The sequence below is a fragment of the Ylistrum balloti genome, unplaced genomic scaffold, assembly GCF_031769215.1.
Source record: "Ylistrum balloti isolate Yb309-2 unplaced genomic scaffold, AGI_CSIRO_Ybal_v1 Utg371472, whole genome shotgun sequence".
In the NCBI taxonomy this organism is placed as follows: Eukaryota; Metazoa; Mollusca; class Bivalvia; order Pectinida; family Pectinidae; genus Ylistrum; species Ylistrum balloti.
In genome coordinates, this window is record NW_026782766.1 from 257,887 (window position 1) to 285,601 (window position 27,715).

The 27,715-nt window shown below is 34.1% G+C and overlaps 1 protein-coding gene across 1 annotated transcript in view; it reads right to left on the reverse strand.

The window, feature by feature from the left end:
* Positions 1 to 1,572: 1,572 nt before the first annotated feature.
* The window catches only part of LOC132562653 (transmembrane protein 65-like), a 32,257-nt gene continuing 6,114 nt past the window's right edge, over positions 1,573 to 27,715 (reverse strand). The window contains exons 2-7 of the mRNA XM_060227408.1: positions 23,060 to 23,104; positions 13,576 to 13,643; positions 7,037 to 7,091; positions 4,515 to 4,557; positions 3,071 to 3,176; positions 1,573 to 2,687 (exon numbers count right to left, since the gene is read on the reverse strand). Coding sequence (XP_060083391.1) covers positions 2,592 to 2,687; positions 3,071 to 3,176; positions 4,515 to 4,557; positions 7,037 to 7,091; positions 13,576 to 13,643; positions 23,060 to 23,104 — 413 coding nt within the window. The 3' untranslated portion in view covers positions 1,573 to 2,591. The remainder of the gene's footprint in view (positions 2,688 to 3,070; positions 3,177 to 4,514; positions 4,558 to 7,036; positions 7,092 to 13,575; positions 13,644 to 23,059; positions 23,105 to 27,715) is intronic.

The following is a 27,715-nucleotide window of genomic DNA, read 5'->3' on the forward strand; positions in this document are numbered from 1 at the left end:
GTCAGTTTGGAAAAAGCACTGGCTTTAAAATGTAGTAGTTTGGGCATTTCACAAAAAAAGTTAATTTGGCTAAAAAATGGGTTGATCAGAAATGATATTGGGAAAAAAATGTCAAACACATTGCCTTGTTTATAATTTCAACACATAAGATTGACAGTGATGAACATAACCAGACAGGCCCTGCCACATGTTGTTCAGCGAGACAGCCACCAGCTGTTAATGAAAAAATAAGTCAATCACTACATGTTGTTTCAGTTTCTAGTGATAGATGAACAAATGAATTATTTGCACTCAAATACATACACCATATGCACCACTTCACTATAGCCACCAGGAACTGTTCTCATATCTCCTGTGGTATTCACTTGGTAAAAATACACAATGTTATTATAAATATTCAGATTTTTTCTTTTATAAAAAGCAGATAAAAAATTCTATTGATATAAAAAAGACAAAATGTATATTATCTACAAAGAAAATACTATATCACACATGTGTGAGATACATGGCACCAATGATAAAAAATGATAAAAAGAAAACTGTTCAAAATTAACATTTTCATAAAATGTTTCGTTCTCAAATCTAAAAATTGTTTCATATGAATACATTAGAAATAAAAATAAGCAATCCTTTTCAACTGTATGTGACGTATACATGTACAAGTGACACCTATGACAGATGACAGTCATAGAGAAGTGTTAACCAGTAACTACGTTTACATGTAACTTGGGAACCATCAAAAACTTGACAACCACATAACTTTGTAACTATACAAAAAACGGTAACCACACAGAGTCTGAAAACTATGCACACACATCTTGGTTACTACATAGAAGTTGGTAACCAGTAAGAAACTGATAACACCAGGTGCTTGGTGACCATGAAAATAAAATTTGGTTTTGATACAAAAACCTGGTCACCTCATTTACCTTGGTAACCACACCCAATAACACTACACACTCTGATACAGAACTCACAATAAATCTCAATCAGGATATACTTCTCTTCATCTGGGGATGGTGCAAGTATTTTCAAACCAACAGAATTCCAAACCATTTCAAATTCATGAAATATTAAATCTATAAATACATGCAGAGCAAAACACAACACAGTAGTTGTATTTGTAGTATAAACGAGCTAATGAGGAAGATGGACTGGGAGTCTGCATGCTTCCAATCCCATAATTCTCATGACACTGTGGACTGGGTCCAGTCTTTTACGTTGCTACTCTGACAACATAGTCAATGACACCTGTGTACATACACAATCCAAGCTTTTTAATGGTTATCATAATAATTGGTTTTGTATTTATTTTTCTTTTCTCTACGCAAAAAAGACGTTTTGACTTCATACTTAAGTTTTGTGCTATGGTAAAATGTAACACAGCCATATTTTACCATTTATACTAATATATCAATTAATTTCTGCTCTAAGTTTAGCATTCTGACACCTAAATATGGTAGAGTTAACGCCCTTTGTTATTCATGAGGAAAATAAAAACAGAGTTCTCTTTCATGTTGTTAGTTTTTGAAATACAAAAATTTCCCTCATTAATACGCCATTGAAAAGTCCTGGGTAGGATCTAGGTGAAATATGGGCAGTGAATGTGATTATGGGCAATGCTGTTGTGCTAGAGGTAGATGAGATGGAATGGATCATAGATACATGTCTTGTTCATATCCATGTAATCTGTTGTTGCACTTCAAGAAAAAAGAAACAATTGAATAGAATCAAACTTTTTATATGTGATACCAAGACATGGCCAGTGAAATGGCAGTGTTATATTTCAAAGTGCACTCTATTGTGTATCCCTCAGTAAAATTCCCTAGCCATGTCTGATGTCAAAGGTATGACTGGTCAAATGGTGGGAATATAAAATATTTAGGCTATAAGCTGGTATTATCAAAGGTATCCAAGCTTAAGAAATAATTGGAAAAGCACAGTAAGGACAATTTCTAAAAATAATATTTAAAAAGATAAGAAATAAAAAAAACTGAACAGATGTAAAAGGCATCCAATTTTCAAAGCCATGACCTTCAGTGATATAGTCACCAGCTAGGATATAAAAATATACACAATAAAATTTCCATCCAGTGGAAAAATGGTGAAATAGTTAAAAAAAAAACAAACACACTAGTTACCATAGAAATATAACTATTATGTTCTTCATTTCAGACCGGGATGTACACTTACAATACAATCTGGGTTTGTGTTATCAACCTTGTATAAAACAGCACAATTGCAGTACAATACAGTTACCCCATGTCAAGTCAGAATCTCCCTTCCTCAACATTTTGCTTTCAGCTTTAAAAAGATGTACAAAAAATATCTCACTTCAATAATCGTTCTTTGAACAAACATCTTTTTTTCTGACAAATGCAATGGAATACATGTGTCTTTATTCTGGATAGTTTCCTAGAAAATCTGTTGTCTGATTACGATAAAATTCCACTGTTAAATACCCCACAAAAAAAGATAACTAGACATCGACAGACCAAATGACCGTAGATTTCAGTTTGGCTTCGTAACAACAAACAAATCTATTGCACTGTCTATATAAAAATTAGAATATCCTAATTTTACAGTTTTTACTAGGACTTGTCCTCTTCCTCATCCTCACGTCCTTTCAGAAATAGTAACGGGAACATTCCTAATATACAGCCGATACTGATCCCCACGGCTCGTCCCTATGGAACAGATGTTAACATGGTATCAGTATAGAGATACGGAACAAAAACTCAAACAACTCAGACTGTTTCCAAGGTAATATTTAATTTTTTTTACAATTTTAACAATACAGTTAAGGTATATATCATGACTTTGACTTTGTCATTAATTATTTTTCCTAATTCAAAGCATGAATCAAATTATTTGACTCTTGAATGTCAGACTAGAAACTGTGTCAGGTCAGAAACAATCAAAGTTTAATTCTAACATTGAAACTTTTTTAATGTTAATGATTTCCAGAAATAGAGGGTAGATAACTCATACCAAATTCAGATATAAATGTGTATATAATGTGATGTAGCATACATCCTTAACATTGAAATTAAAATACAAGGATACCCACTACATTAGAAGCCCATCTTGTTTGCTTCATGTCCACCTGTTCAGGAAGTAAAGTCGGGGACCTCACTCCAAATTTGCTGAACACATACTCTACATAGTGGGCAGTCCTGTTGACATAAAAGAAAACCAATTTTTGTTTTTCTGTCAGTACCTAATACAGGTATGTACATTAAAATGTATCTTTTATACATGAGCTTTATTCAATTCACTTCAGTCATCAAACTCCTAATACTTGGCCTATAGTGATGTCATAAAATGATGATAAAATGATATCAAAGTATTAAGATTGATTAACTTTTAAAAAGTGGAAGTTAATGTGTAGACTGATTGTAAATAACTTCTATAGGCAGGTGTATGGTAGAATGGGAATGGCCTTTATAGACAGGTTCTCTGTGTATGGTAGAATGGGAATGACCTTTACAGACAGGCTATCTATGTATGGTAGAACAGGAATGTCCTTTATAGACAGGCTATCTATGTATGGCAGGATAGAAATGACCTTTACAGACAGGCTATCTATGTATGGTAGGATAGAAATTAATTTTAGAGACAGGTTCTCTGTGTATGGTAGAATGTAAATGTCCTTTATAGACAGGTTCTCTGTGTATGGTAGAAAAGGAATGTCATTTATAGACAGGCTTTCTATGTATGACAGGAAAGAAATGATCTTTATAGACAGGTTCTCTGTGTATGGTAGGATAGGAATGTCTTTCATAAACAGATTCTCTGTGTATGGTAGGAAAGAAATGACCTTTATATACAGTTTCTGTGTATGGTAGAATAGTAATGTCCTTAATAAACAGGTTTTCTGTGTATTGTAGAATGGAAATGATCACTATAGACAGGTTATCTAGTTCAGGTTAATTGTACATTTATAGACAAAGGTCATTTTTAATCTATCATATATGCAGCTGACCTGTCTATACAAGTCATTTCTATTCTACTATTAAGCGGAGAATTTTATAGATTTGACAGATCAGAGTTGACCTTTATTGACAGGTAGATTGTATATATGTAATATTCAGGCTGACAGTGTTAGAAATAATGTCTGCAATTACAGCTGGTCTGAAACACAGACAAGTGTTCTCTGAGATTAGAACAGTCCTTTACCAGACAAAAAGTGTATAATAGAATAGAGCTGGTCTTTATTGACAGGTTGAGTAATAGAATAGTGGCATTTAATGACAGGTTGAGTATATGTCACTATCACAACTCCTCAACAATTGTTTCATGTTTGGTATACTATTGAAATTATCATTTTAGATATAAAACATGTGATATTACAAATGAAAAAGATATTTGTACTTTTACCGAAGCTGGTAAGCCGATATTCCATCTTGGTTACTCCTTTGTAATAGATGAGTTACAGAAAATCAAACTACTTTTATAGCACATGTTTGACAAACCACCATTAATGATCTGTTACATAACTACAGTAAACCTACCCAACTCCAGCCAGGTCTGACAGCCAGTTTCCCAGGGCCGCCGCTGGAAATAAAAGCAATATTGACTTGATACATTTAAAATTCAAAGCAATATCTAAGATCCTTAGCCGCTAAATATCTATATAAGATTAAAAGTCAGACACAGGAAGTGTATAGTCAGGGCCCAATTTGTGAGAAACACACAACGAGTATAAGGTATCAATTTTTGGTAAGATCATCACAAAAACTATCCACGGATGATAACGAACCTTGAAAATGCAGAAGGGTTTGAACAACAGGTGGACGTTCAATGAATAGTTGGTTACGAGTTTAATGACTCTTATGAACATGGATGTATCTGTGAGAGGATGTCCCCTCCACGGGTACACAAGGCTTCAAATAAATGGTTAGTCTAGTTCCATAGGTCAGATACTGTAAATGTATTGAATTTTACGTAATCAAATTTAAGCAACTTATCTCTTTTTGGCAAAGTAGTGTAATGGTAAATTTGCACATCTACAGCAATTACTGTACAAGTAGTATACAGTGACTACCATCGTATTTCTTGTAATACTCTCATTGTAAAAAGTGATAAAATAAGATTACCACAAAAAATAAACATAACTACTTTATTGTAAGTCACAGAGCAGGCTGATAGCCCTGCAACAAATCAGGAGCTGTCCATAACGCTGGTCCTTTAATACTGGCAAGTCTGTAATTAAGTGTAGTAACCCTGCTTGTTCAGCTGGTAGTTGTCACATTATAAACGGTCAAATTACTCTAGGTCATGGTCCGTATTTGGTTGTCAAGCGTGGAGTCCAGGTAAAATTATCCGTTAAACTCCATCACTTTATCAATATAAATGACTGCTACATTGATTTTCTATTTAATGTTGGTATAATCACAATGGTAATCTTTGCCAAGTAATCTGAACTGTACACAAACATGGGAAAAAACATGCCAATTTATTGGTTTTCTTTGAAGAAAAGTCAAAACCATATTTTGTTTCTCTGTGCTTGCAGGATATATAACTAAACTTGGCTTTTTACTTTTTTGGGGGAGGCAAGAATATTGAAATGAGACGAGGGAGGAACTCAATAAAATCATGGTAAGTATTACATCATGAACATTTTTTTTACAAGAAAAACCTCCATTTCATTTCAGTGATAATTACCATCAATTTAGTATGAAATTTGTCTTACTATAGAGGAGATTCTCACATCCCAGCACCAAATCTAATACAGGGCAGTAAGAAGGACAGATATAACACCCAAGGGGAAAATTTGAAAGATAAAAACCGCTCTTGGACAGACAAAGTAGGATGTGATGCATACTACTGACCAACAGATGGGGGAACAGCCACCGACTGTGTCACAACTAAAGGACCAAGAGAAAAATGGTCATGGGAAACTGAAGCATAAGATTTCAAGTAAAAGTCAGTAAAGTTGGTCTGTCCTCATGAAAAGGCCGCTGACATGACCTCCTGAAACAGGAGCTCAAGACGTAGCAAGAGTCATAACCTCATGACCCCTAACCTTGAACTGCCCCCGGATCCTCTCATTGGAATGGTCGTAAGCAAAGTGAATCACCTCACAGAGCCATCTAGAATTGGACTCGGTGGTGATATCTTGCTTATCCTGTTTGATGGGCAGAAACAACTGAGAACGGGCTCTCTTCTTTGTTTATATTATATACAAATGAAAGGGAATTAGTGGAAGATATGCTTTCAAAAGTTATGGTAATTATTACTGAAATGAAAACACTAATTAGATTAGACAGGCTGTCTTATCTGACAATCTAGCGAACCCAACATATTGGTCAGATTAAACAGAATAGAATGGTGGACTGTAAAGTGATTCTTGATTGGTCAGACACTCTGAGGGACACAATGTTTTAGCCAGATTAGACTATACAATGAAGCTTGTGTTATATGATACCTTAATGGACAAAACATATCGGCCTGATCAAACAGGATGGGATGGTGGACTGTTAAGTGATTCTTGATTGGTCAGACACTCTGAGGTACACAATATTTCAGTCAGATTAGACATGTGTCAGACTATACAATAAAAATAGTGTTGTATGACATCTTAATGTACAAAACATATTGGTCAGATTTAACAGGGTATAAGAATGAACTGACAGTTTTGTTAATAACTTAATAATATGATATAATAGCAATAGGCAATGATGTGAACAGACTGTACTAAGGTATATTCTTATAGCAGCAAAATTCAAGAAACAGGAAAAATGAAAAATGCTTTTACAAAGGTAGTTTTCATTGAAGTCAGTTTCCTATTGTTTCTACTGTGAATTTATTAAGAACACAACTGATAAAATGATAAATTAAAAAGACATAACTGATTCCAGGTATTTTCTTTTCATTACAAACAGAATTCTATTTCCAAGAAAATCTACTCCATATTTTGTAGATAAGACATTATCCTGTGAAACTCCAAAGTTGCCACCAGAATAGATTTACAGGAATACTTAATATCATTTGCTGAAGATTTGTTGTCAGGTAACTAGTGTATTGTACCAACCTGCCATGGTAGATATACCAAGTACAGCCCCGAAGTAGGTGTCAATGTATTCCCCCTGAAATAGACATGAAGGTGGATTACGTATACACAGCTGTTTATGTACATTGATTTTAAAGACGAAACTGAACTTGTGTTGTTCTAAGGGTATCATTACACAGGAATTTGAAGGGTTGATACAGGAGTTTAGTAACTGTAAAGAACACTGTTTACCAGTTTACATGCAAATGTCTGACCTAATTAACAAAACCTTGTCATAATTACAGTGCTATATTTATCTTATAGGGGGCCAATCTGCTATCATGCATCTAATGTCAGGGGGTGGGCTTATTACAGGATAATGGAAAAAAATCTAAAGGAAATTCTAATGAAAAGCAGTAGACATGAATGGACTTCTTGACAAATAAATTGGTATGTAATGCATCAAAGTTTTTGCTATCATGAAAAGGATCAAGTTTCTGTGAAAATAATTTTTTCAGCATAGTACGTTTGGATTTTTAAAAAAATAATTCTTGTTTTTACATTTTTGTTCTCTTTATATTAATGACTTTTGATGCTTCAATAACTGGGACTGGCATTGTAATAGCTTGTTGTTCACATTTAATTTTATTGGCAGTCCTCAGTATCTTGTTACTTCATGCAAGATCACATTATTATCAGCGTAAGCTTCCTAATTTATAGAATTCATGTTTTGGCTTTTTGTTTTTCTTTTTTATTAAAAAAAGATTTCAATATATTTTTTTCAATGTTAACTTCTTTATTAAACTCAACCCTTTAGTTCACAAGCAATAAAACAGATTTAATGACTGTAGAGTTTATGACTCTGAAGGAGAAGTTAATGAGAGAGGAAAAATTGAGACTTTTGACTAAATATTACAGCTAACAATAAGATATATCGCATTATCTTATCTTAAAAGATAATGACATAGGATAGATGTAAGTATAAGTAAAATGTGGAAAATGCTGTCGCATTGTTTTCGGCAATTTATATGTTTGTGAGGTAGTAAAAGTATGCCATAATTTAAATTCCCATCGGGATCAAATTGACATCTCAGCCGACTTCATCAATGACATTAACTAGAAGTGCAGGTTTTTAAGACATTTCCAGCTTACATGCTTTCCCGTCACCATAGTGACTGTTTCCATAAGAGCAGTTCCAGTAAGTAAATCAATTCTACTAGTATATCTTGGCCTGTAGGTCTTCCTTACAATTGTTTTGTACACATCTATAATTTTCTCTGTGTTTTCTTGAAAAATGAGCTTAGTAAAATATTTCATTGTAAACCAAGCACACTCAAAGAGAGTTGAAAAACATAGGAAAACATTTTTATTTGCCCTAAACTGTTTTATGAAAAGATCATAATTTTTCAGGAGGTAGGCTCATTGTGAAAGTGTTTAATATATTTCAGTAATTTTACAGCACATCAATAGATGTAGGTAGACTTATTACATTGGCTTACTGCTTTACATATATATATACTGATAAAATAAATGTAGTGGACTTGAATGTGTTTGGTGTACAAAATATATCCCTCCTAACTCACAAAGGACCTTATGATATACATTTAGTAATGACTTCACATTGACCTTCAGAGCATCACCATTTCAAAATCAAACTTCTGTCTAGAAAAAAATATGTCTATATGTCTACAAAATATTTTTGAAATAATGCCAATAAAAATTATTTATGTAATGAATATTGAAAAAAAAAATTTATGGTAATGAAAAAAAACCCATCCTTGCTGCAGCCCACCAGGTACCACAGAAAACTTTAAAATGTAATACTACTTGATATTGTCCATATAAAACCAGTCTGAGAGAACATGGCTGCACCACTCCCAGTTAGAAACATGTTCCAGCTAGCAGTCATGGTAATAGTTTCGCTTGTAACTGCTAAATACAGCACACATCAGGGCCTGAATTATTGATGCTGTGACGGAGGGTTACAAGAAGATGACAACAATGGCCACCTAACCTGTTGACCCTGATCTATTTGTCCTTATTACACAACCCCATCATGCTTCTGAAAATCGCAATGTTGGTATTGTTTTTATTCAGGGATAATCAATTAAATGTTTCAACAATGCTGATCATAATTGTTCTGCTTTATCATTAACAATGTTATGAATAGAGAGGGTGTTGTTTCATTATGGATCAGATATGATATCTTTTCAAAATCAAAAGCTCAATATGATAATTCAACATAATGTTTTCCCATTTTCTGACAAATGATTGTAAAATGATTTAGTGTTTTAAGTATGCATTAAATATTATCTCGCATGCTTTCTAACTCTTGAGATGTGAATTACTGATTTTTACCCTAATTCTTAAATATTGGAATCAGAAAGATGCCATTTGTCTTGATTTGGGACCAAACTAAATCAATAGATTTGATTCAACTAGATTTTTTCTGATCTTTGGCAAAAACAAAATTGTCCAATTCTTGAATGGTTTCAAGAACAATTTTCTGGTATGTTGTGCAATTCTGATAAAATATATTACAACATACCATACTTTGCCCCAATAATGCATACTTGATGTTTTTTTTCCAATATGAGATCACAAAATGAGGTGGGTACACCTTCCCAATTCTCTTAAAACAGCTAAACCAAACATTTAAAAACCCCATGAAGTCAGTCATGTTGAATGAATGGGCACCAGGAAGAACCATACAGTCGGTGAACAGTATAGTCCTGCTATTTATTTCAGTTTTGTAATTTGGAACAAGAGGCCCATGGGCCTTAACGGTCATCTGACAAAAAGCAAGCCAAACCTAGAAAGTGGGTTGAGGTCATTCATTTGAACAAACTTGGTAGCCTCTCCTCCAAGCATCTTACAGGCCCAATGGACTTTTGCTTGTTGAGAAGAAGTCGTTTGTATATTTTAACATATTTGACCCCTGTGACCTTGAAAGTGGGTCGAGGTCATTCATTTGAATAAACTTGGTAGCCTTACCTCCCAGCATGCTACAGACCCAATATCGGCACTCATAGACTTTTGTTTATTGAGATGAAGTCCTTTGTATACTTTAACATATTTGACCCCTGTGACCTTGAAAGTGGGCCAAGGTCATTCATTTGAACAAACTTTGTAGGGCTCCATGCCAGCATGCTATGGGCCAAGTATTAGCCCCCTAGGCCTTCTAGTATTTGAAAAGAAGTTATTTAAAGATTTTAACATATTTGACCCCTGTGACCTTGAAAGTTGTTCAAGGTCATTCATTTGAACAAACTTGATAGCCCTTCATGCAAGCATGCCACAGGCACAATATCAGCAATCTGAGCATTTTGGTTATTGAGGAGAAGTCGTTTAAAGATTTTAACATATTTGGCCCCTGTGACCTTGAACGTGGGTCAAGGTCATTCACTTGAACAAACTTAGTAGCACTTCATCCCAGCATGTCACAGGCCCAATATCTACACTCTGAGCCTTTTGGTTAATGAGAAGAAGTTGTTTAAAGATTTTAACATATTTGACCCCTGTGACCTTTAAAGTGGGTCAAGGTCATTCATTTGAACAAACTTGGTAGAGCTCCATGCAAGTATCCTCTGTGCCAAGTAGTAGCCCCCTAGACCTTCTAGTATTTGAGAAGAAGTTGTTTGAATGAAAAGTTTACGCACGGCGGACGGCGCACGGCGGACGACGACGGACGAAGCACGATGGCTATAGGTCATCTTGACCCTTTGGGTCAGATGACCTAAAAAAAACTATCTACTTTTAAAATGGCTGACAATAAGTGATAAGATTATGTGTTTTGGTATGCTGTACTTTGAGGCATGAGAAAGCGAAACACGAAAATCAAGAAGTACCTATGTTGAATTAGAGAGGATTTGTCTACATGAGTACTACTCTTACAAAGGTCAGGGATATGGAGCCATGGGACTGGAACGGTGGAACCACAAGAACAAATAATCAGATTTACTGACAAGTAGCTATGTACCAAAATTAGATCCTAGATTTACTGACAAGTGGCTATGTACCAAAATTAGATCCTAGATTTACTGACAAGTGGCTATGTACCAAAATTAGATCCTAGATTTACTGACAAGTGGCTATGTACTAAAATTAGATCCTAGATTTACTGACAAGTGGCTATGTACCAAAATTAGATCCTAGATTTACTGACAAGTGGCTATGTACCAAAATTAGATCCTAGATTTACTGACAAGTGGCTATGTACCAAAATTAGATCCTAGATTTACTGACAAGAAGCTATGTACTAAAATTAGATCCTAGATTTACTGACAAGTAGATATGTACCAAAATTAGATCCTAGATTTACTGACAAGTAGATATGTACCAAAAATTAGATCCTAGATTTACTGACAAGAAGCTATGTACTAAAATTAGATCCTAGATTTACTGACAAGTAGCTTTGTACCAAAATTAGATCCTAGATTTACTGACAAGTGGCTATGTACCAAAATTAGATCCTAGATTTACTGACAAGTAGATATGTACCAAAATTAGATCCTAGATTTACTGACAAGAAGCTATGTACTAAAATTAGATCCTAGATTTACTGACAAGAAGCTATGTACTAAAATTAGATCCTAGATTTACTGACAAGTGGCTATGTACCAAAATTAGATCCTAGATTTACTGACAAGTAGATATGTACCAAAATTAGATCCTAGATTTACTGACAAGTGGCTTTGTACCAAAATTAGATCCTAGATTTACTGACAAGTAGATATGTACCAAAATTAGATCCTAGATTTACTGACAAGTGGCTATGTACCAAAATTAGATCCTAGATTTACTGACAAGTAGATATGTACCAAAAATTAGATCCTAGATTTACTGACAAGTGGCTATGTACTAAAATTAGATCCTAGATTTACTGACAAGTAGATATGTACCAAAATTAGATCCTAGATTTACTGACAAGTGGCTTTGTACCAAAATTAGATCCTAGATTTACTGACAAGTGGCTTTGTACCAAAATTAGATCCTAGATTTACTGACAAGTAGATATGTACCAAAATTAGATCCTAGATTTACTGACAAGTGGCTATGTACCAAAATTAGATCCTAGATTTACTGACAAGTAGATATGTACCAAAATTAGATCCTAGATTTACTGACAAGAAGCTATGTACCAAAATTAGATCCTAGATTTACTGACAAATAGCTTTGTACCAAAATTAGATCCTACATTGAAAAGTTACCCAAATTTACCACAAACTACACAATCAAATGTCACTGTTACAAACTTACATAGAAAAATTGAGAACTGAATGTGTTCTTGTGAAATATTTACAAAAAGGTATACATATATATATAGCGGTTGTATTAGGAAGAGAGAAGATCCTTATTTACAATATCTTCTTACAGAAGAAGAATGATCTTCTGGCTTCACATTGAAGGCCAATCTCATTACAGGGAGTCTGTGTAAAATTGTGATTAATTCTACATTCTTAAAAACAGCAATATCAGAAACAACAATACTGTGGAGGTGTAAAACAAGGACAAAATCATAAAATATTTCTTCAATTAATGACTATCTTGTCATAGCCATATTCAGTAAGATACAGATTAAAATTTTTACCATTCATGATACTGCTAAGTTTTCTTTATTTTTTAAATTAGTCCTAGACTAGATAAATTATGGTAAAAGATGATATCAATTTAACTGTTCTTTCTTAATTTTCACAGTCTTTTCCCTTATTATCCTTATTCCAGCTGAGCTTCACTTTTTTAAAAATTCCACTGTGAAATTAAAGTGATGTGTATTCCCTGACCTTATCAGGTGTCATGGAGCTCAGATGGATCGATTTAAATCTTATTTTTTTTCCAAATATGGGAAGATTTTAACAGACCATTAATGGAATACTTTAGCACAGCAAAAACTCTAGGTTCACATGAAATACAGAATATTTTAAGCAATCTATAAACCAAACAAATGATTTCAGTATGGTCAACTGTGACCATACAACTGTGACCATACAACTGTGACCATACAACTGTGACCATACAACTGTGACCATACAACTGTAACTGTGACCATACAACTGTGACCATACAACTGTGACCATACAACTGTGACCATACAACTGTGACCATACAACTGTGACAGTGTCTATATAAGAGATTTCAATATTGGTAGTACACAATATTCACAAATTAAATAACAACAAGGATGGACTAAATCAACTGAATTATTTTTACATGTTCATAATAAATATGTGTATTGAACTGTTTTTAGTTTCTGTAAGTAATTAATTGTCCTTGACATTGCAGGATTCTCTTTTTTATTTACTTACTTATTTTATATAAAGCACAAAGATATTAGATTTGATTTGTCTTCAATGTGTTGGTAATTTGCATGTCTACGGATGTCAAATGAACATAATACCCAAGGAAATATTGAAACGGCACGAAGAAAGTAAAGAATTGCTTTTCACAAACATACTTGTTATTGATAGCACACAGCAATTGTGAGAGTTCTGGTTCCCAATTGGATACAAGGAAAGAATTGATGAGGTCATATGGTATGATTATTATCGAATCTCCCAGCTAAGAAAATTTTGTATACTCACAGCCATGATCATGATGAAGTTGTCCAAGAAACCAAAACCAATAAATGGAATCGCATTGTGGAGCGTTACTGAAACAAAAACAAATTCCATTAGTTTACGAATGTACCGCAAGGGTATAAAGAATCATTTTTTTCTATGAACTTATTTTGTTAATACAAAACTAAGCTCACAAATTTTTGTCACATAATTCAGTTACATCGTTACATCACTAATGAGTTAGGCAGTGCTTCATGGTGGTTCAGAAAATCCTAAACTATGAAAAAAATCTGAACAAAAATATGAGGGACTTGTTTAAAGAATCCAAAAATTGTTTTCAAAAGACACACAAGTGAATAGCACCCTTCAATATATATTTAGAATAAAATGAAGCATAATGAAGCATCACAGAATTTTTTCCTCTTTCTAGGATTCTTTGGCAACATATGTTAGGAATCTACCATGTTCAAATCAAAATAATGGAGGAAAACCAAAATTGGTTGGAGTCAAAAAAATTGATGAACAAAAGTGGGGAGGTGCAACCGTAATTGCATTTTCTTCGAAATAATGTGAAATACACAGAACCGTGCCACTATCCAAATTAGTTAAAAAGTGGTGTGCAAGATTGTGGCAAATGAAATACTGTGAACATGCACAAAAGCCACAAATTGTAGTTGTAATCCTAATAGCAATTATTCTTAATGTGCGAATTCTCCAATGCATTTATGTGTTTAAAATTTGATGTTGGGCTAAAATAAAAATAAGCAAATTTACAGGAATAGGGTAAAAATCGAAAGAACTGCATGTTTTTCAAAAACATACATAGCACAACAGAGATTCGGCACTCAGAATAATGCAAATTTAGATGGAAAACAGAGGACGTTTAAGTTGTACACATAGTAGTGGAGGATAGTCAATTCATAAACCAATACATCAAGTTAATCAAATTTTACAGTCTGCTCTTAGAATATATGGTACAAACACATATATGTATAATGTACTTTTCTGACAATAAGCCTAGGTTTGGAAATAAGCCCATCCACAAATTCCACATCACTGTCAACCTTAATTTGAGCCAATGGTAATGTTTTTGTCTACCTCTACTTTTAGCCATTGGTAATGATTTTGTCTACCTCTACTTTGAGCCAGTGGTAATGCTTTTGTCTACCTCTACTTTGAGCCATTGGTAATGATTTTGTCTACCTCTACTTTGAGCCAGTGGTAATGTTTTTGTCTACCTCTACTTTGAGCCAGTGGTAATGTTTTTGTCTACCTCTACTTTTAGCCATTGGTAATGTTTTTGTCTACCTCTACTTTTAGCCGGTGGTAATGTTTTTGTCTACCTCTACTTTGAGCCGGTGGTAATGTTTTTGTCTACCTCTACTTTGAGCCGGTGGTAATGTTTTTGTCTATCTCTACTTTTAGCCGGTGGTAATGTTTTTGTCTACCTCTACTTTGAGCCAATGGTAATGTTTTTGTCTACCTCTACTTTGAGCCAGTGGTAATGTTTTTGTCTATCTCTACTTTGAGCCAGTGGTAATGATTTTGTCTACCTCTACTTTGAGCCAATGGTAATGTTTTTGTCTACCTCTACTTTGAGCCAATGGTAATGTTTTTGTCTACCTCTACTTTGAGCCATTGGTAATGTTTTTGTCTACCTCTACTTTGAGCCAGTGGTAATGTTTTTGTCTACCTCTACTTTGAGCCAATGGTAATGTTTTTGTCTACTTCTACTTTCAGCCAGTGGTAATGTTTTGCCATCAAGGCTTACTGCAGGATGATTTCATTATAATATACCAGTACCGACTGTCCTTATTTGATGCTTGTTCTAGTCTACCCCAGTATAATTCAATCAATATCCTAAAAGAATGCTAGGAATTAATACTGGTAGATTGATAATCCTTACAATCCCTGCTGTATATACCAATAGAATCAAACCTGAAAAAGGACCATGTTGTAACACTGAGAAGATTCACAACAATAGAAGCAAAACCACAACAAAACATTTTTGATTAAAACTGTAATCAATTGGATCAAATCTGATATCATCCTTTACCCAGTGGTACACATTCTGATACAAATTATCAAAGCAATCTACACATAAATCAGGATATGAAGGGTTTTATATCATAAAATATCAGAATATCTGATATTAATCTTACTTCAAAAGTTCCAAATCAATTCCATACTATATAATAGTGAAACATGCAGAAAGATTTGATTAATGCAATGAATCTATAAGCTATGAAATTATATGAGAATTATATTATGTGGTTGTCTCCCATTCTCCTGAAACTCTTCATATCCTCAATATTACAATTGGTAGATTACTATAAGCATAGTAGGAACCAAATGTAATAGAAACATCAAATTCTTTAACAGTTAAGTTTGATTAAAAAAAGCTTATTGCTTAACTTCATATTTTCTTGGCATTTTCATTCAAATTAATGAAATCATTCAATTCAAAAGCAATGCTAATGAAAATTATCATAAAATCAATTAAACTTGAGTTTTCTTCCTGCTTTGTTTCAATACTATCAATAATAATGATGGAATGATGTAATATTTTGTGCCAGTTGCCTGTTTCATTCAGTAACTTAACTTTGTTAATTCTATTGAAATCAACATTGTTGTTCCATTGCCTTGTAAATATCTGAAAGAGCAACACAGTACATGATCAAATAAGTGCCTGCATTGAAATTTTGGAAAATAAAATGATTCATTGCTTTAGTTTTAGAATCATAAAAAATGACAACAGCAATAAAAGATGCTGCAAACTGGCAGAATTATCCAAAGGAGAGAGATTGTTCACACTTGAAACAGACATTGGTAGGGAGACGGGGAGAGGGCCGAGAGAGGGGGCTTTGAGCGATGCAGTACTGTAGAGACTGAAGATGGTTATTTGGTAGTTCAAATCGCCATGAGAACTGCCAGGGCCATTTTGAGGTGGGATCTCCTTGAGGTAACTGGTGACTACCTCAAAGAACAACATATGAGAGGCACATGTCACATAAAGTCCAGGGCAATTGGGATAATGTGTCTAGCCCAAGGACACAATAATGTCAGCACAGACTGATCCAGAAACACAAATTCCCACAGATAGGGGGTGTCGAAACTCATACCTCAGATATTTAACCTTGGTTACATAGACCAAAACCCTAACCAACTGCGCTAGCCCAGTCCCCAGTTAGAATAAAAAATAATCATGACACAGGTGTGTGTTTAAATCCTTGCCAAGTTGTGCCAGCATGTATATGACTCATTTCCCTTTTAGATGAAGGAGAATTGGTAAAGCCAAGATGATATAGGGATTTGAATTAAAGATCTGTGGTATTGTACACAAGAAGATATAGGGATTTGAATTAAAGACCTGTGGTATTGTACACAAGAAGATATAGAGTTTTGAATTAAAGATCTGTGGTATTGTACACAAGAAGATAGAGGGTTTTGAATTAAAGATCTGTGGTATTGTACACATGAAGATATAGAGTTTTGAATCAAAGATCTGTGGTATTGTACATATGAAGATATAGGGTTTTGAATCAAAGATCTGTGGTATTGTACACAAGAAGATATAGAGTTTTGAATCAAAGATCTGTGGTATTGTACACAAGAAGATATAGGGTTTTGAATTAAAGATCTGTGGTATTGTACACAAGATGATATAGGGTTTTGAATTAAAGATCTGTGGTATTGTGCACAAGAAGATATAGGGTTTTGAATTAAAGATCTGTGGTATTGTACACAAGAAGATATAGGGTTTTGAATTAAAGACCTGTGGTATTGTACACAAGAAGATATAGAGTTTTGAATTAAAGATCTGTGGTATTGTACACATGAAGATATAGAGTTTTGAATCAAAGATCTGTGGTATTGTACATATGAAGATATAGGGTTTTGAATCAAAGATCTGTGGTATTGTACATATGAAGATATAGGGTTTTGAATCAAAGATCTGTGGTATTGTACACAAGAAGATATAGAGTTTTGAATCAAAGATCTGTGGTATTGTACACAAGAAGATATAGGGTTTTGAATTAAAGATCTGTGGTATTGTACACAAGATGATATAGGGTTTTGAATTAAAGATCTGTGGTATTGTGCACAAGAAGATATAGGGTTTTGAATTAAAGATCTGTGGTATTGTACACAAGAAGATATAGGGTTTTGAATTAAAGATCTGTGGTATTGTACATATGAAGATATAGGGTTTTGAATTAAAGACCTGTGGTATTGTACACATGAAGATATAGAGTTTTGAATTAAAGATCTGTGGTATTGTACACAAGATGATATAGGGTTTTGAATTAAAGATCTGTGGTATTGTGCACAAGAAGATATAGGGTTTTGAATTAAAGATCTGTGGTATTGTACACAAGAAGATATAGGGTTTTGAATTAAAGACCTGTGGTATTGTACACAAGAAGATATAGAGTTTTGAATTAAAGATCTGTGGTATTGTACACAAGAAGATATAGGGTTTTGAATTAAAGATCTGTGGTATTGTACACATGAAGATATAGAGTTTTGAATCAAAGATCTGTGGTATTGTACATATGAAGATATAGGGTTTTGAATCAAAGATCTGTGGTATTGTACATATGAAGATATAGGGTTTTGAATCAAAGATCTGTGGTATTGTACACAAGAAGATATAGAGTTTTGAATCAAAGATCTGTGGTATTGTACACAAGAAGATATAGGGTTTTGAATTAAAGATCTGTGGTATTGTACACAAGATGATATAGGGTTTTGAATTAAAGATCTGTGGTATTGTGCACAAGAAGATATAGGGTTTTGAATTAAAGATCTGTGGTATTGTACACAAGAAGATATAGGGTTTTGAATTAAAGATCTGTGGTATTGTACATATGAAGATATAGGGTTTTGAATTAAAGACCTGTGGTATTGTACACATGAAGATATAGAGTTTTGAATCAAAGATCTGTGGTATTGTACATATGAAGATATAGAGTTTTGAATCAAAGATCTGTGGTATTGTACATATGAAGATATAGAGTTTTAAATTAAAGATCTAATATGATTTATACAGAGTAGATTCTGATGGAGTCCTTATTCTCTACTTATTTCACATTCACATGTATAAAGTATTATGTATATACATCACATGTACGAAGTCAAAAGAACATTGTTGATTAACTTCATTTTATAAAACTATACAACACGAGAGACTTATTCTGTACACTGGTTTTTTTGTCAATTTTAAACATAAAACTTCAGTTGTGTAGAAGCTGCATGTAGAGGTCACCATGCAGTCTATATTGAACAAAGACAATCTCCTGGGAAAAGCCTTCTGAAACATCCTGAGCAATGTATATATATATATATATATACCTAAAAATTTCTTACTTCGAATTTCAGCTGCTGAAATTGAAGGAGATTATATAAAATCAATACCTTACACATGTACATGGTAGCTACTGTTGTTATTGGTCTGTAAACATCGTAAATATAGGTAATCATTTTCTACTTTCAGTTGATTAGTTTTGAAGGAATGTGGGTTTTTTTTCAGAAGCAGCTGAAAGCGTCTTTATAAATCTATTTAAATGACTACAGCATTTCTATTCACACCTAGAATAATTATGTAAAGTTTCAAATTCCCGATTACAACGTCACTTTGAAACGATGACAGTAGTCAATTGGCGATAATTCTTGATACTTTGTTATCATGCATATTTCAAAGTTATCACATACAATTAATAATGTTACAAAGTCAAATACACAACAAAAAACTACAGTAGAGGAAAAGTGAAATAACAACTGGGCTGGTGTAATGGTGTCAACACTCAATGATGTTAAACCACATTCTATATCATTCTTGCCCTCATGGGGAATCATGTTACACTGTTAAACTGTTAACGAGGCAACTAATTAATTACTTTCCTCTCACTATGACGTGTTTAAAATGTATATTCAACAAGATCATTATTGATCTACATTAAACAAACCCAATAAAGATTTTACCCAAAAGGAAAAAGGATTTTCCGTGTAGACAAGCACAGCTCATCAGATATCAGAGAAAAAAATGACAATTTTCCACATAATGAAGTTAGAATTGATTATCAAATAAGCCAGTACAAAGAACAGCGTTTTAATGTAAAAATCAACACTATTACTTTGACAATGAAATGTATCTAGGAGCTATTTCTGGGCTTTTCTGGGTCCCATTCCCGACTGAAATTATTACATATTTTAGCCAAATTCCTAAAATTTTCAATTCACTTTTGGAAATATCCTACAACATTCACCAATTCTCTTTCCAAAGTGAGGAAACAAGACTCCCATCTCAAACCTGTGGAAAAAATCAGTGACAAATGTGGCTCTCATATAGCAAGCAACATTAGTATTATACAGGTTGACTCACACAATTTTTGTCTTTTCCTTTTTTTTTTTTTTGCTTATTTAGTTTCAAATCATAAATGTAAAATTGCATTAATTCTGCAAAAATGTGTTCCATGTATTGATTTATCTGGATAATTAAAAAAAAAGCCAGCAACTTCTGTATTCTGTTACGGCAATAATTATGAAGATAAATTCTAACTGGATCCCATTGTTTAAATATGATCCAACTTTGGAGGCATTTGGGAGGAATAGGCTATCGTTATAGAGAAGAATAACTGTTTATAACACTTTTGATATGCAAAGCTTTCATTTCCAGCTAAAGCTACATCAAATTTCATCAAGAGTTTTGGAAACAGATTTCATTCTGGTGTAGTCATAAATCTGTATATTGGTCACAGTCAAAGGTTTTAACAGTCTCAAAGTATATGGAAGTTATTGAATCTTTAGAATTTAGATTAATATGAATCTTTGAATTGATTAAAGTTAAAAATCTTTAGATAACTGACTTCAAGACTTTGGAATCCTTTAAACCAAGAATGATTGACCATCAGGCAGTCAATAACATTCTACTTACTAGAGTCACAGTCTGTTGCGATATATACTTCATTGACAAAACTGTTACAGCCCAACGGATTCCGAAGCCAGAGATTTTAATAAGAAAATGACTTAGAACTGTATGAATAATGTCCCAGCGAAAATCCTGTGACAATTATCTCAATATACACAATATACACAATACCTGCTTTTGAGCAATTAAAAAAAATTGTATTCTGTGTGTGTTGTGTTGTTTAGGCCATTTTCCAGCATTAAGAAATGAACTAGACCCATACGCGACAATTCTCTATAGTGATTATCTCCTTCAAAGATTGTCTATCGATAATTGTATTTCTGGCCTTTTGTGAATGGCTTGATATGGCTGATACAAAACCCTGCATCAACAAGGAAAAGGTCAATGAATGACAAGCCCTACTTCAGGTTGCTATTCTATGTAGCAGTAGAGATACAACTGTTTGCTGGTTTTTTTTTAAAATAATCTCCTGTTCAGAAGATCTTTTAGACAAATTCTATCTGGTACTAATACATGAACCAAGTTTCTTGGATGCCAAGATACGTAATCAATTTTTCCCATTTAAAATCTGCTTGTCATCAACATCATGGTAGAAACTGTTGGATGTGGTAGAACATGTGGCCAGTATGAAGGATCGTCATGAAGCCCTTTATCTGTATCTCTGTGATACGAGGCTGATAACCTCTCTCATCAGAAGCTCAATTTTTCGATAAATTATCTTCCTATGTTCAGGGCCAATTGGTGGCTTAGCCTTAAGACCTTGCAAGAAGGTGCTTTATTAAGGTTTTTCTTTGGTTCTCAGGCGTGTGTTAATAGATCTTAGTGTGTGTCACTTGACCGTAACCCATGGTAACAACATGTCAACAGTAAATGATGGATTTTATTTAACATCATCATCATCATCATCATCATCATCATCATCATCATCATCATCATCATCATCATCCTCACCATATCTTTATAAGTTGCAAGTCAGACACTGGAAGCAAAATTGGAAGAGCAAAAGACTGAGGCCCAAAAGGGCTGAAGTTAAGCATTGTAATAGAAGAATTGTGAGGAAAAAATTTTAATGAGGACGTAAAAAAAAAAGATCTTCAAAACACAAGAGGCCAGGCAAAATGAAACAATTGTGTCTAGGTTTTACTTTTTATATATATGACTACAAAATATTTTACAGATTTGTTTTACTGCAAAATCCACTTTTACCAGTCTAACATTTCATGGACACAGGAATTCATGGATTAAGTGTACTCAGGAAATGAACAAAAATTAATCTCCCATGAAAACAAATAATTCTACAGTACATCACACAACAGAACTAAGACACAAGCATCACTGTTATATGGAGTCTCTCTGTGAGTGAAAGACTTGTTTGCCTTTAAGACAGAATCATTAATGCAGAAAACTGTATACGATCTAAGTCTTGGAAAAACAGTATGCCAGCCATAAAGAATTTGATGGATTATTCTTTAATGTACAGTTAAGCTTTCCATTAACTTTTGTCAGTGATGGAGAAATAACCGTTTATTATTCAGACATTGAATATTGTACACCAGAGCAACAGCCAATCAGAATGGTTGATTAACTCGGGAGGAAAATACATTCTGCTCCCATTAATTCAGACAGAGGACGAACATATCTCCACGAATATAGCATATAATTGACAAAAACGGAGCAAGCAAGGTCTAGTGGTGATGTATTATGTACAGTTTACGTTAATAGGTGTGTGTTAACATTGACATTCAATGGTGACCTTCACAGAAGATCAATCATAGTAAGAAAATATCTGTTTTCTTCATTAATGGCTCTGTGAGTTTTTCCTTTTTATTCTGTAAGGACAAGCTGAGGATTTTGGTACAGAATTTTAAAGCAGAAAGATATGAACTTCCACTCCAGTGATGTTTGTAGCTTCACTTGTCAATAGAAAAGGCCAGACAGCACATGGTCATATCAACAAAGAAATCATAGAAAAGTTCTGTAGGATTACATATCTAACCGACACATTCTTAGTCGGCAAATACATCGCCTTCCATCAATGTACATTTATCTTGTTTCCTATTTTATTTTCACTTCCATTTTTTTTCAAATGAAATGACCACCGGATATCTATATTTTTGAAAAATGGATGCAACAGAAAGATAAGTTCAAAGTTCATATCAGTAAGAATATCAAAATGTCACGTCATCCTTGCAGGGTTTAAGCATAATGTATGATGCAGCACTTTCTGAAAAGACTGAATTCCATTGTTTCAGAAACTGGAGAAAAAAACATTTATGGTAGGAAATTAAACTCCAGTATATTCTTTGATGATTATCTTAAGGATTTGTAAGGTTTAGTTATATATTATTTCAAGGGAGAAAATTCCAACCAAAATTGAGGGAATAGCATGTACTGAATCATTTACTCTGTGATGGGCCTTCCATATGATGTGCAGTGAGGTAGCAACTAGATATAACAAGGACACTCCACTGTGAAATTACAGTGGTTGTTCAAATGACAATTAACCCATGAAAAAAAGCAAGCATTAATAATAATAATAATAATAATAAAGATAGGACAATGTAGTAATAATCATACCTCGCTTCAGTTGTCCTGATGTTGGTGGATGCACTTCAGTGGTACCTGATGAATAAAATAATAATGAATTACACAAGAGTAGAATACACATCATCTGATAATGTTTGTCACTGATAGATCCCACAAAGTGGTCAAGGTCATAATAAAAACTAGATCTTATTGAAGACATGTATACCTCACCAGAACATGAACATTCGCTTGTGAGACAACACCTACGCTGGTGAGACAATGCCTACGCTGGTGAGACAACACCACACTGGTGAGACAATGCCTATGCTGGTGAGACAACACCTACACTGGTGAGACAATACCTATGCTGATGAGACAACACCACACTGGTGAGACAATGCCTACGCTGGTGAGACAACACCTACACTGGTGAGACAATGCCTACGCTGATGAGACAACACCACACTGGTGAGACAATGCCTATGCTGGTGAGACAACACCACACTGGTGAGACAATGCCTACGCTGATGAGACAACACCACACTGGTGAGACAATGCCTATGCTGGTGAGATAACATCTACGCTGGTGAGACAAGACCTATGCTGGTGAGACAATGCCTATGCTGTTGAGATAACGCCCAAGCTTGTGAGACAATACCTATGCTGGTGAGACAATGCCTATGCTGTTGAGCCAAAACCTACGCTGGTGAAACAACGCTAGGCTGGTGAGACAACACCTACACTGGTGAGACAACACCTACGCTGATGAGACAACGCCTATGCTGGTGAGACAACGCCTACTTGTCACTTCAGGATAGAAAGAATCATAAAGATAAAAACCTGTAACTAACCAACCAACAAAGGAAGATATACATGGTTTTAACTGTTAGACAATGACAAAACACACCTATTAAGATATATGTTCATATATAGCATGACATGATCAAATTTCAATAAAAAAATCAAAATCAGAAATTAACAAGGAGCTAAATAGACATAGTTTCAATGATGATGAGCTTCATCCTCGATACTCCAGGGGCTACGATCACTTTCACTCTCGGCACACCTGGAAAATTTTATGGCAAAATCAAAAGTTCCATGTGCGACACCTTTTGGACAAAACAATAACCCTAATTTGATCCTCTAATGTACATCAAACACATCTTGAATATCCAGGTTGCCTAACAGTATGATGTATTGGCCTTACAGTTGGGCATTGCTCCATTGTATTCTTCAAATTAAGGAGGGCTTCAGGTTGTGATTGGTCGGTTTTTTCTCCTAAAAACTGCTCAAGACCATTCAAATTACATTCCTTGAGCCTTAAATTTTGCCACGAAATGTTCCAAGGGTGCGAACGGTGATAAGGATTCTTCGTTAGAATATCTACGATTATGACAACAATATCATGGACCTTTATCAATACTTGTCAGTCACACAAACTTGACCGAAGCAATGAACAGATATCACTAGTATAAACCCCAGTCAACCAAAGTGATGAACTTGGGAGTCAGAACAAATCCATTTTGTGTCACAGCTTTATGTTAATCACACAAAGCAAGCAATCTAGATTGGAAAGGGAACTGGATTTAGTCAACATATTAAGTCTGAGAGAACCTTTCAATCAATTTCTATATGAGTTTCTAACAATCCCAGTTGGTTTTTCAGTCATTGTTTAGTGGATTTGGCCATAATAGGAAGAATTTTAGAGTCTTGCGTAGTCTAGGTGAAAAAACTCTTAGCTGATATTACAAAACTTATAAATATACTGAAGTGATTTATCCAAGTACTAGAATATGTCTGTGAGATATGAATACCAAAATTCAGCTGGAAGTTTCAATATCTGACAAATTCTTATAAATAGTGACCTTGACCTTGGAACCCTGACACAATAAATCATATGACTTATTTGAGGTATTACCAAAGATGACCTTTTCATAAAGACTGATCAAAATTCTTTGAGACATTGATTTGGGATGTGATGGGACGCATCACAACATGAAATGGGACATATCTCCACAGTGTACATCCATCCACCTACATTGTTTGGTGGAGAAATAAAAGTAATTAGTATGTCACAGTGCGTCACATTATTGCTGGAAGAAGAACAGTGAAATGAAAACCAATTTTCATAAAAGTGAGTCACTTGTTCAGAAGGAAACTCAAAGATACCATAACTCAATTGAGTAGCGATGACAATTGATCAAGACATTGCATAAAACAAGAAAATATTCACCACACTGTAAATTTGTATACAAGACCAATTTTCATCTTCAGGTTTTCTTACCGATAAGATACATTGCTTTTCTTGTCCAGCCAATCAATAAAGATCTTTGTCATGTCAATTAAATGCAAGCGTGGGCTTCAAACCAATGTATTCTATTTCGGGAAAAATCTGGCCAACAGATTGAATCAAATGTGAAAAGTCAAGCTCTCAAAGGACAATGGTGGTCTAGGTTTGTAGAATAAACATAGTCCACCGAGAGAGTTGTAGAAATAATTTACTTTCATCATTTACACAGCCACCTCCTGTAGGGAATCTTTCTATATCTAGCACGGGAAAATGAAGTTCATAATAGATTAATGGGAGGTGGGTAAGGCATGTCTCAGGCCATCTTGGAGCTTGAGAATCAACATGCTGACCTTATAAGTGTACCGTATTTATTATTTGATAAGCCCAAGGGATTCAAAATATTAGAGATGGGCTTACTGCAGGACATTTGTTAGCATCTTTATTAAACTGTATTAGACAAGGGTCAGGTAATCTTGTAACCAGTCAAGGGTTTATTTCTGTATAATTACGGTAATTATAATATCTACATTGAAAAGTTCAGCTAAAGTACAAATTACAAATGTACTGTTTTTGTATATGTAAGATCCTAAACATATACATATGTTTCTTACTTTTTATCAATTCAGTTTTGTTCGGGTTTTTATTTTGATAAAAGATGTTATGATATTTTGAAAGGTTTTTCAAGAGTTGAACACAGAACTTTTACAAACTGTCATGACGTTACATATATAGGGTACTTATTTGGTTTTCTATGTCATATATAAACTCACTACTGCAAATGAAAGTCATTCGAGCTACCTCACATTGAAATATGTATGGTTCATCATCAAGTCACCTGCAAATCCTTCATTGTAAAATATAAGCTTTAGATAGCTCAAGATTTTAGATAACTAGGTCAGAGTTTATTTATCAAGCAATTTTATCAAAATCTGAACACCTACAATGTTTTTTTCTGCTGTTGATTTGCTGGTATGCACTCTATTTGTATAGTTAAAGCTAAACCATGTCTTTTCCAGGTTTCCAAATATCTCACATTAAGTAAGAAATATGTTATCTCTGCCACAAAACTCACCATCACCAACTGAATGATTTTTACTTTTTAAGTTTTTGCTAAAAAAATATTTCATATTGCATTTTGAATTTTACGAAATGAAAAATAGTTTCAAAATCTAAAAGAGATGTAAGTCTGATATAAACTGTAACCTTACCCAATATTTCAAGGCTACATAGCTAGCTGTAGACATTGTAAATGATATCCACAGATGGGATTATCATGGACTGGGTGTTTATTAGGACAAATATGCATAAGTTGGCGAAACAAATTCTTTCTTACACATATTATGTGTCCCCTGGTAAAAAAATTAACCCATAAAAGCATTAAATCCTGTGGCAAATTTTATGGCCAGCTAACCGTAGCACAGATATCTTAATCACAGCCCACACAATCAATATCACGTGTTTTTACTGATAGATCTTATAATTAACAGAAATTAAATGTTTTAATAAAAGGTGCTACAAGGGCATGATTTATTTCTTCACCAGGAACAATAGATTGTCAGCCAAACATCACATAGAAAGTGAAGGGAAATCCAAGTGCCTACAGCTATATATAGCATTAACGATATTCTAGGGAGTACATTAGAATAATTACATTTAGCAAACCTGTGGAGGAAAAACCGATCAATAATCATCTGTGGTAAACTATCGTAACACTTGTCATTACGGATGACAACATTTCATATCAACATATTTTTTCAGAAGATATTACACATAATTAAATTTGTCGTAGCTAATAATACACACAAAGTGAGAGTACTTCCCTGTGTATATATGTGTATCATAAAGCTGACTCTTATCCTATTATTGTGAGTTTGAAGAGAAGGGGGAACAGAATAAAGAACATGTTTATTTGTGTGCTTGTTGGTTCTATCCCCCGATGAACAGCCAGGGTTACTTAGAGGTTGGGTTTCCATGTAGTAATAGCTTGCGGTATCCTCAATGAACAACATACAGAAGGCCCAATGCATGCCAATCAGAGAATGCCCAAGGACACAACCATGTCACCACAGCCCCACCCATTTCACAACTTCCTGAGAACAACAAAAAACAATGGGTTGGAAGCAGTCAGTCATTGGTTGTTCAAAGGCTCTTTAGACATAATCAGCAGATTGTATAAATTCTTTATTAAAGACAAATTAAATAAAACCGAAAACATTTTATAACAGCTGTTGAAATAGTGATGATTGAGAAATTTGAGCTTTGGTTTTTCCTTTGACATTCATGTTCTTTCAGTGGCGATAATTAGATTTTTCACTCACCACCAGGTATTGGTTAACTAGCCTTTGGCCAACCGGTCCCTGAACCATGTACCTCAGATCATCCCCTGAGGTTACATAGACCAGCACTCTAATGGCTGT